Consider the following 12288-nt stretch of genomic DNA (forward strand, 5'->3'; position numbering starts at 1 on the left):
GAAGAGATCTTTCTTCGCTATGGGATTCCTCGAAGAATAATAAGTGATAGCAGAACTCAGTTCGTCTGTGCTGTCATGCAGCAATTGTGTTTCCTTTTGAAAATAGATCAGAACCTCACACCAGTATATCACCCACAGGCGAATCCTGTAGAGCACAAAAATCGTGACCTGAAGCCACGTCTTGCAATCCTTGTGGGACAAGATCACACTTCCTGGGCTGAAAAACTTCCTATGATTAGATTCGCCATGAACAGTACGAAATGTGAAACAACTGGCGAAACAGCATCATTTCTCATATTTGGACGAGAAATGAGAACCATAGATGACGTTACGAGTGATTTTCGTGCCATCGTCAACAACGATAATTTCGTGCCCGAGATCACTTCCTACCTAAAAAGATTAGCCAATATCTCTAACGACATCCGAGATAAAGTTTAATCCAAACAAGATCAGAGAAAGACCTACGCAGATCAAAAGCGTCAAAAATCACCACAGTACGCACCTGGTGATAAAGTATGGGTTACTTTGCATCCTAAGAGCAATGCTGCAAAATCAAAGTCGGTCAAGTTCATGCCAAAGAGAGATGGACCGTACATAATCCTCACCCAAAGGTCCCCAACATCGTATGAAGTGGCCCACGTTGATAAGCCAAATGAACCGTTAGGACAGTATCATGTATCTGCATTGAAAAAATGTTCTAATGAAAATGCAGTGCTATTGGCACCTTTACGTAAACGAGGCAGACCAAAAACTCTTGATCCTGACCCAAAAACCTTGATGACCCTCAGAAGAAGCCAAAAACGAAAAAGTGCTGGTCCCTCAACGAGACATTTAATCGGAACCAGAGGGGGAGTGTAACAAGCTCTCCTCTTTCCCCCCCTCAGAAGAAGCCAAAAACGAAAAAGTGCTGGTCCCTCAACGAGACGTTTAATCCGAACCAGAGGGGGAGTGTAACAAGCTCTCCTCTTCCCACCCCCCCACTACAGCGCCTCTGGCGGTGAACTAAGACAGTCAGCCAGGAACCACCGTTAAGCACGGACGTTTAATTTGAGCCCAAAACCCTCTCTTCCAAATTCTTGTATTTTTTTATTCTTGTTTTATTTTTATGTGTTTTGTCCTTTTCAATAAATATTTAGAGTTAGATAATTTCTAGTCTTTCATTATTTATGTGAATTGGTGGAAATACAAATAAACCAAGACTTCCCCTACAAACTGCATTAACTTTGCAATCTCTGAAGCAAACCTAGATTCATAAGCATGTCAGCTTCTGGTTCTGTTATTAAGTACAAGCAAGTATATTATTGCCTTGATTTTTTATAAGGAAGAATTATGATATTTAAAATTAGGTATATAATGCAACGCAAAGCCCCAGGTTTCAAGGTTTGCGTTATAAATATCTATCACTATTTATATAAATCAAATAGTGAAATACTTATTCATGATTATTATTTAAATTATTCATGATATTACACTATACTCATCATGATATAAATACTTTTTCATGACATCTTATACATTATTAAAAATTAAATTCGTTTATTTTTAGAGAGTGGTCAATGTGCAACACCAAGAAAGGATTGTATACCAGCTACTGAAATGAAAAAAGTTAGTCAAAAAGGTAAGCAAAATGTTTTTTGTTCATAATACAAATAGGATGCTTATTATCTTCATTATTTTTTATTTGTTAAACTAAGCATATGGTATTGTTTCATATACAGTAGAAGATCTTCATAACACAATTTTAAGAACTGCATTAACTTTGCAATCTCTGAAGCAAACCTAGATTCATAAGCATGTCAGCTTCTGGTTCTGTTATTAAGTACATACCAGTATATTATTGCCATGATTTTTTATAAGGAAGTTTTATGATATTTGATATTATGTATATAATGCTACGCAAAGCCCCAGGTTTCAAGGTTTGCATTATAAATATCTGTTACTATACATATAAATCAAATAGTGAAATACTTATTCATGATTAGTATTTCACTTCTTCATAATATTATACTATACTTATGATATAAATATTATGCTATACTTATGATATAAATATTATACTATGCAGTATTAAAAATTAAATCGGTGTTTTTTTAGAGAGTGGTCAATGTTCAACAACAAGAAAAGATTGTATACCACCTAATAAATTGAAAAAAGTTAGTCAAAAAGGTAAGCAAAATGTTTTTTGTTGATAATGCAAATAGGATGTTTATTATATACATCATTATTTTTTATTTGTTAAATTAAGCATACAGTATTGGACCCCTAATCCAGCAGGACCCGATACTGAAATATCCCCAAGAAATTTAAATAAAAATGTTTAATTTTTTTTTTTACAATATTTTAGACGTGAAATTTTAATACGGTAACAATATTGTTTGTATTGAACGTTAAACATTCTAAAATGTAATCGTTTAAACTGAGCTAAAAGTAGCAGATCATTAATTTTCTAATTGTTTCAACTTGGCTAATTTGTTTACACACAATTATTTTTATCTTTTTCATTGTTGCAGAAAAACTTTGTCACAGGCGAATTAGTTAGCAAACGTTATTTTGCAAGCATATTTTGAACTAATTACATTACTTATTATTTATAGCTAGACAATAAGTTAACAGAGAAGTCAACTACTATGTGGGAACAATAATGATCACAATTCATAATATTAACTGACTTAAGTCATTTTCTTGAAGATGAAGAGCTGTATCTGCAATTGTAAAAGAAAATTAATTTTACAATGAAAAAAACAAATTTAAAATTATTAAACAATTTTATTTATTTGAAACTTATATTATTTAAATTGAAAATGTTTTTAAAAAATTGTAATATTCTTTATCAATGAGTAAAGTCCGAAAACGATACTTGCATCAAAAAATCTCGGTAGAGCCACACAAAAAGTAACATAATGGAAAGGAGATTAACAAAAAGAGTTTTTCTCATTAACACACCTAAGCTATTTTTTTTTTTAAATTCAAACTGCAAAACTCTTTGTGGCAAGCCAACAAGAAAAATGGTGAAAAGTGTTATATAAACAATTGCTTATTTTCTTCCATTGCTTATTTTAAAATTCGATTAATGTAAAAGAACATCAATGTAAAAAGATACTATGAGAATTCAAAATCATCAATTCATGGTTGAAAAAATCATGAAGAAAGAGAATTCTCTAACAATTCACATATTTTAAAGTTGTAACATCTGCATTTCCAATGAACAGAATAAAGAAATGCAAGTTGGGAGAAACTGATCGATCAATCAACTGATCGATCAATCTTGACAGCTTTGCAAGTGCTTTACTGGTTTGTCTCCACATTTCCCTCTCCTGTTTGACCATAAATTAGCCACACCCTTTTGACATTCAAACTTCTTTCTCCCTTGGTGTACAAAATGAATTCTATCCCTTTTTCTGCCTTTTTTTAAATTCGATTTGTTTATCTTTTTATTAGTTATTAACTGTTACTTTTTTTGTTACTTGTTAACTTGTTTTTTTTTAATCGTTATTAGTTATTTGCTTCTTTTTTGTAGATATTCATTGTTAGTTTCTTATCATTAATTGTTACTTTTTTTGTAGTTCCTTGTTAGTTTTTTTTTTTTTTTAGCTAGGTGAGCGACTTTTGTTAAAACAAAATGTTATGTAAAAGAAAAAACGAGAACAATGATCTCGCCCCGAAGAAGAAACGATTATTTCTTTTTGGGAGGATTCTGATTATTTCATCTTGAATTATCTCTTTTTTGGATTATTTCTTCTTGACTATATCATATAGATTATTATTTTAGTTAATGAAATTTATTATTTTAATTAATGAAATTTTAAATGATGGGATAGTTGTAAATTCACCCCATCATAATATACAATTCAAACTTAGCTAAATTTATTGGTTTTTCTGAAATTAACAGCATAATTGAATTATTGTAATAATATAGGCGCCATATTGGAATTTCCAGAAGAGATCCGAAATTCGGCAAATTCTGAAAGACGGAATTTCGTCTGTGCCGTGAGTGCCGGATTTTGGGTCCTATACTATATGGTATTGTTTTATATACAATAAAAGATCTACATAACTTAATTCTTAGAACTTTGCAATATCTGAAGCAAACCTAGATTCATTAACATGTCAGCTTTTGGTTCTGTTATTAAGTATATACCAGTATATTACTGCCATGATTTTTTATAAAGAAGTTTTATGATATTTAAAATCCGTATATAATGCAACGCAAAGCCCCAGGTTTTAAGGTTTGCATCATAATTAAATTTATCATTATAAATATCAATTACTGTACATACAAATCAAATAGTGAAATACTTATTCATGATTAGTATTTCAGTTATTGACGGTGTTATACTATATTTATCATGATATAAATATTATACTTATTGTGATATAAATACTTATTCATGATATCTTATGCATTATTAAAATTAAATTGGTTTATTTTTAGAGAGTGGTCAATGTTCAACAACAAGCAAAGATTGTATACCACCTACTAAAATGAAAAAAGTTAGTCAAAAAGGTCAGCAAATTGTTTTTTCTTCATAATTCAAGTAGGATGCTTATTATCTACATCAATATTTTTTATTTGTTAAACTAAGCATATGGTATTGTTTTATATACAGTAGAAGAACTGCATAAGGCAATTCTAAAAACTGCATTATCTTTGCAATTTTGGAAGCAAACCCCGATTCATAAGCATGTCAGCTTTTGGTTCTATTACAGGGATCTGTGCAGGCCGAATTTACTACCGTTTAGCCGCGTACCTTCACAAATTCAACTTTAGGAAGAACTGTAGTTTCACAAATTCAACTTTAGGAAGAACTGTAGTTTCACAAATTCAACTTTAGGAAAAACTGTAGTTTAACAAATTCAACTTTAGGAAAAACAGTAGTTTCACAAAATACTTTTTCTTAATATTTTATATTTTCAACCCTTAAGAAACAATAAATCTGTATTTTTACCACATTTTTGTGTTGATTTTTTAATATAATTTTTAATTTTTCACAAATTATGTTTAAATTTTCACAAAATAGGTACCTCTCAGAAAAGCCTAGACAGACCCTTGTATTATGAAATGCATACCAGTATATTATTGCCATGATTTTTTATAAGGAAGTTTTATGAAATGTAAAATTACGTACATAATGCACCACTAAGCCCCAGGTTTTAAGGTTTGCATTATAAATATCTATCAGTATAAATATCTATCACTATACATATAAATCAAATAGTGAAATGCTTATTCATGATTTGTGTTTAAATTATTCATGATATTATACCATACTTGCCATGAAAAAGTATTTATATCATGATATCTTATGCATTATTAAAAATTAAATTCGTTTTGCTTTTAGAGAGTGGTCAATGTGCAACACCAAGAAAGGATTGTATACCAGCTACTAAAATGAAAAAAGTTATTCAAAAAGGTAAGCAAAATGTTTTTTGTTCATAATGCAAATAGGATGCTTATTATCTACATCTTTATTTTTTATTTGTGAAACTAAGCATTTGGTATTGTTTCATATACAGTAGAAGATCTACATAACACAATTTTAAGAACTGCATTAACTTTGCAATCTCTGAAGCAAACCTAGATTCATAAGCATGTCAGCTTCTGGTTCTGTTATTAAGTATATACCAGTATATTATTGCCATGATTTTTCATAAAGAAGTTATATGATATTTAAAATTATGTGCGTAACACGATGCAAAGCCCCAGGTTTCAATGTTTGCATTATAAATATCTATCACTATACATATAAATCAAATAGTGAAATACTTATTCATGATTAGTATTTCACTTATTCATAATATTATACTATGCTTATGATATAAATATTATACTATACTTATGATATAAATATTGTACTATGCAGTATTAAAAATTAAATTGGTTTTTTTTTAGAGAGTGGTCAATGTTCAACAACAAGAAAAGATTGTATACCACCTACTAAATTGAAAAAAGTTCGTCTAGAAGGTTAGCAAAATGTTTTTGTTCATAATGCAAATAGGATGCTTATTATCTACATCATTATTTTTTATTTGTTGAATTAAGCATACAGTATGGGACCTCTAATCCGTCATCAAGGAATCCGGCAGGACCCGAAATTCGGCAATTAATCTGACCTAATATTTTTTTTTTAAGAAATTTTTATTGATAAGAGAAAAAAAAATCAGACTCTTATTTTTTTTATTTGGAATTTTTTTCTCTTGAAGTAAGTAACTATATTTTATCTTTTAGAATTAAAAACATGAAGAGAAAAAATAATAAATCTCCCTAGTAGCACCATTAGGGCATATTAGCTAACATCAAAAAATCGGTAAAATCTAACGTTATCTTGCACAACTTCTAATATTAGAAAGATACAGGAGGTTGCTGTTTGCTCTGCATTATATAATATTAGATTCTATGCAAACTAATATTATCTTGCGTTCACTGTAATTGTTTTTAACGCTATATAATATTAGATTTTGTATTTTCTGATATTATCTTGCTTTGCTCTTTATTTTTCGAGTACAAGAGGAGGATTTGGATGGTAGTAGAATAATTCGGCGATTTAATTTTACTTAATTTTCTGTATTGCTGTGAGGCAGTAAAACATAGAACAATAGTTTTATAATGTCATTCCATGCATTATTTACATAGCAATACAGAAATACTAAATAAAATTATTTTAGCGAACTCTGCTACCATCCATTTTCCTCCCTCTTTCTCCAAAGTATATCTTATGTTCTGCTGATTTTTTTCAAGTTTATTTTAGAAGTAATAATATATGACAACATTAATTGATATTTTTTTCTTTTCTTCATACAATGGGTTTTCAAACAAATTTTATATCATTAATAATTTTCAAGTCTTTAATTTTAAAATGTAGTCTTAATTTTTTTTCAAAAAAATGAGCTTATTTTATCAAAATCTTAATTTAATTTGTTAGTTTGTAATATATATATATATTAAAATGTGTAATTTAAGCCATTTGTAATTTCACAATTATCATTCATTATTTATATTATGAAATTGTAAATTAAGAAAATCACACTACATAATTGCTCATTTAAATTTACGTTTGAATTGAATTGAAAATTTACCTTAACTTTTTTTTCTACTATATAACTAAGTCATTCACTTCCAAAAATATTAAAATGAAATTATATCTTGAATTTTTAAATTTTTATTTTTTGTAATAACTGAGACAGTGAAGAAAATTGAAAAATATTCAAATTACTTACTTGCATAAATTATTTCACTTCTATCACTGAAATTAAATAGATAAATACATATGTAACTTTATCCTTCTAGAATCTGAAATTTTAGTTACAAAACACTAGAAACAAAGTCTAAAGGCACCTGTAGAAATATTTTCAGGGAGTGGAAACAAAAAAAGCCTTTATGAATTTTTTACTATGTACTATGTAAAGTTTAGACTATGTACTATATAAAGTTTAGATAACATTTAAATGTCAAAACCAAAAAATAATCAGTAAATATTGTATTTTATCAGAATTAAATTTTCACAAACATTTAATTGCATACAAGAATGAGACGAAAAAACATAGCATACTTTTTTACTATAAGTTATTTTGTGGACTTGAAAAAAATATTTAGTTTATTATAACTCACTTAGTTATTTGGAGTTTTAACAGCTTGTATACTTTTTTATTATTATTTATTACGGAAATTTGAGTTTATTATTAAACTTATTTATTATTACTGAAATATGCTGCATTTATATATTCACATGTATGAGAAATGTATTTACTAATGAAAAGAATTTCGATTTTTCTCTATCCATGAAAATGCTTTAATATCATTAAACTAAAGTGCAAATAAAACTAGTGTTTTGAGTGATGAGATTTTTAGAAAAATGACGAGAAAGTCTAACATTACAGAATGAGGAGGGAGTGTTTAACGAGTTAACTTCATTTGCCAGATAAAAAATTTTTAATTTTTTTTGTAAGCAACATAATACTTAAAAAAATTAACTAATTTAAATAAATTTGTTAAATACTATGGACAACTAGTAATATTGAAAATTCATTAATTAGTTCATGAAATATTGCATTTGTATTTAGACAAAAATAATTTCCTGCAATTTACTCTGAAATGAAAAATGCTTTTTCGAAAATTAATTGAAATTTAAAAGTACGAAACGATTTTATTTATTCAAAGATTTAGTATAATAAATTAAGCAATAAATATTTTTTTTAAAAAAAATTCAATCTTTCAAAAGTGTTGGAGAAAATAAAAATGTAATCTGTTTTTTAAAGGTAAATTTTTGGTTGATTGGGGTTCAAACATGAAAAAGAGCGCAAACTATTCACATCTATTCAAACAGAAATATTCTAGCACAACAGTGAGTGATTTACGATGACAGCTTATACGCCTCTCAATTTGTGAGCAGTAGGAGGTTGAGGGGGAAGGAAATATTCTAGTTCAGAAAAAGACGTGATCGCCTCTCCAGAGCTAGAACGTGAACCCGTGCATACATGGGCAAGCCGCTTTTCATATAGAAATCATGCCCGTGATGTAAAAGGCTTGACGCCAGGAGCGTTAAGTGTATACCAAAATATTATTGCCATGTTTAATGGGTAAGATTTATGATTTGTAAAATTATGTGCGTAACACGATGCAAAGCCCCAGGTTTTAAGGTTTCCCTTATAAATAACTATCACTATACACATAAATCAAATAGTGAAATACTTATTCATGATTAGTATTTCACTCATTCATGGTATTATACTATACTTATGATCTAAATATTATACTCTACTTATGATCTAAATATTATACTATGCTTATGATATAAATATTATACTTTTCATGATATAAATACCTATTCATGATATATTATGCATTGTTAAAAATTAAATTGGTTTATTTTTAGAGAGTGGTCAATTGTCAACAACAAGAAAAGATTGCATACCAGCTGCTAAAATAAAAAAAGTTACTCTAAGAGGTTAGCGAAATGTTCTTTCTTCATAATTCGGATAAGATGCTTATTATCTACAGAATTATTTTTTATTTAAATGAAAATTGATATTTGTTAAACTATGCATGTGGTATAGTTATATACACAATAGAAGATCTACATAAGGCAATTTGAAAAACGACTTTAACTTTGCAATCTATGAAGCAAACCCAGATTCATAAACAGGTCAGCTTTCTGTTCTATTATTAAGTGTATACCAGTATATTATTGCCATGTTTTTTTAAAAGGAAGTTTTATGATATGTAAAATTATGTATATAACTCACCGTAAAGCCCCAGTTTTAAAGGTTTGCATTATAATTGCATTTATCATTATAAATATCTATCATTATACATGTAAATCAAATAGTGAAATACTTATTCTTGATTAGTATTTCAATTATTCATGATATTATACTATACTTATGATGTAAATATTATTGTTATCATGATATAAACACTTTTTCATGATATCTTATACATTGTTAAAAATTAAATTGGGTTTAGTTTTAGAGAGTAGTTCAACAGCAAGAAAGGATTGTATACCAGCTACTAAAATGAAAAAAGTTAGTCAAAAAGGTATGCAAAATGTTTTTTTTTCATAACGCAAATAGGATGCTTATTATCTACATCATTATTTTTTATTTGTTAATCTAAGCATATGGTATTGTTTTATATACAGTAGAAGATCTACATAACACAATTCTCAAAACTGCATTAACTTTGCAATCTCTGAAGCAAACCGAGATTAATAAACATGTCAGCTTTTGGTTCTATTAAGTGTTCAGCAAAATATTATTGCCATGTTTTAATGGGTAAGATTTATAATATGCAAAATTATGTACATAACACAATGCAAAGCCACAGGTTTTATGGTTTGCATTATAAATATCTATCACTATACATATAAATCAAATAGTGAAAGACTTATTCATGATTAGTATTTCACTTATTCATGATATTATACTATACTTATGATATAAATATTATACTATAGTTATGATATAAATATTATACTTTTCATGATATAAATACCTGTTCATGATATCTTATGCATTATTAAAAATTAAATTGGTTTATTTTTAGAGAGTGGTCAATGTTCAACAACAAGAAAAGATTGTATACCACCTACTAAAAAGAAAAAAGTTAGTCAAAAAGGTAAGCAAAATGTGTTTTGTTCATAATTCAAGTGGGATGCATCAATATTTTTTTTTGTTAAACTAATCACATGGTATTGTTTTATATACAGTAAAAATCTGCATAAGGCAATTCTAAAAACTGCATTATCTTTGCAATCTCTGAAGCAAACCCGGATTCATAAATATGTCAGCTTTTGGTTCTGTAACAGGGGTCTGTCCACGCCGAATTTACTACCGTTTAGTGGTACCTTCACAAATTCAACTTGAGGAAAAACTGTAGTTTCACAAATTCAACTTTAGGAAAAACAGTAGTTTCACAAAATACTTTTCTTAAAATTTTATTTTTTTATCCCTTACAGAACAATAAATCCATATTTTTACCATATTTTTGTGCTGATTTTTTAATATAATTTCTAATTTTTTGATATGTAAAATAATGTACATAATGCACCACTTAGCCCCAGGTTTCAAGGTTTGCATTATAAATATCTAACATTATAAATATCACTATACATATAAATCAAATAATGAAATACTTATTCATGATTAGTATTTATATTATTCATGATATTATGCCATACTTATCATGATATAAATACTTTTTCATGACATCTTATACATTATTAAAAAATTAAATTCGCTTATTTTTAGAGAGTGGTCAATGTGAGACACCAAGAAAGGATTGTATTCCAGCTACTAAAATGAAAAAAGTTAGTCGAGAAGGTAAGCAAAAAGTTATTTGTTCATTATGCAAATAAGATGCTTTTATCTACATCATTAATTTTTATTTGTTAAACTAAGCAGATGGTATTGTTTTATATACAGTAGAAGATCTACATAACACAATTCTAAGAACTGCATTAACTTTGCAATCTCTGAAGTAAACCTAGATTCATAAACATGTCAGCTTTTGGTTCTGTTATTAAATATATACCAGTATATTATTGCCATGATATTTTATAAGGGAGTTTTATGATATTTAAAATTATGTATATATAGCACCACAAAGCCTTAGGTTTTAAGGTGTGCATCATAATTATATTTATCATTATAAATATCTATTACTGTACATATAAATCAAATAGTGAAATACTTTTTCATGATTAGTATTTCACTTATTGACGATGTTATACTATATTTATCATGATATAAATATTATACTTATTGTGATATAAATACTTATTCATGATATCTTATAAATTATTAAAAATTAATTTGGTTTATTTTTAGAGAGTGATCAATGTTCAACACAAACAAAGGATTGTATACCAGCTACTAAAATGAAAAAAGTCTGTCAAAAAGGTTAGCAAAATGTTTTTTGTTCATAATTCAAATAAGATGCTTATTGCCTACATCATTATTTTTTATTTAAATGAAAATTCATATTTGTTAAACGAAGCATATGGTATAGTTATATACACAATAGAAGATCTACATAAAGCAATTCTAAGAACTGCATTAACTTTGCAATCTCTGAAGCAAACCCAGATTAATAAACATGTCAGCTTTTGGTTCTATTAACCGTCTTGGCGTTTCCCCTCTCTCTTAGTTTCTTACTTCAAGTGGCAGACTCATTTTAGAAAGATGCTAGCTAAAGTGTGGAGGGTCGGACAAAAGGTATGCTTTCCCCCTTCTGCTTCAATTTGTGGTTAAAGGGGGTGATTATCGGTCTAGGTGGTCTAGGAGGTTCAAGACAGTTTGATGGATGAATTGTGTTTCCTGCTTCACTTTTCTGAAAGTCGTTGTTGAACTTCATGCAATCTTACACTTTTCTCTGAAATATCAAGCAATTCTTTCGTTCTGATAAGATAATTACTGTCAGGTTATGTTTCATTCTTTTTTGTCCTTAACTTTTTCACAATGATATAGTTGAAATATAACATCAAAGGAATGTTCAATGAAATGGAGCTGAATAGATTCTCGTGATTGATAATTTTTCCTTCCTGTTTCCTGTGATTTCTTTTATTTCCCTGATACGTTTGCAGCTACCGTCTAAGTTTTTTATTTTAAAAAATGCATGTGCATTTTAAATTGCCTCATTTCTGAATTCAAAGTACAATTTCCTTGATATACATGCTAGTAAAAAGTCATATTTATCTTTTAAGTATATTAATGATATTTTTAAATTTAAAAAAATAATTGAGTATTTTTTCAATAATGTTCGATTAGAAAAATAACTGCTGTTTAATAGATATT

At 28.0% G+C, this 12288-nt stretch overlaps 1 protein-coding gene across 1 annotated transcript in view; it reads left to right on the forward strand.

The window, feature by feature from the left end:
• LOC107437513 (uncharacterized) overlaps window positions 1–12288 on the forward strand; it is a gene marked incomplete at its 5' end in the record, with an annotated part of 153551 nt that overhangs the window by 69622 nt on the left and 71641 nt on the right. The window contains 10 exon segments of the mRNA XM_071188260.1: window positions 1547–1618; window positions 2095–2166; window positions 4433–4504; window positions 5340–5411; window positions 5891–5962; window positions 8871–8942; window positions 9461–9532; window positions 10040–10111; window positions 10744–10815; window positions 11323–11394. Coding sequence (XP_071044361.1) covers window positions 1547–1618; window positions 2095–2166; window positions 4433–4504; window positions 5340–5411; window positions 5891–5962; window positions 8871–8942; window positions 9461–9532; window positions 10040–10111; window positions 10744–10815; window positions 11323–11394 — 720 coding nt within the window.

Source organism: Parasteatoda tepidariorum, chromosome X2, assembly GCF_043381705.1.
Source record: "Parasteatoda tepidariorum isolate YZ-2023 chromosome X2, CAS_Ptep_4.0, whole genome shotgun sequence".
In the NCBI taxonomy this organism is placed as follows: domain Eukaryota; kingdom Metazoa; phylum Arthropoda; class Arachnida; order Araneae; family Theridiidae; genus Parasteatoda; species Parasteatoda tepidariorum.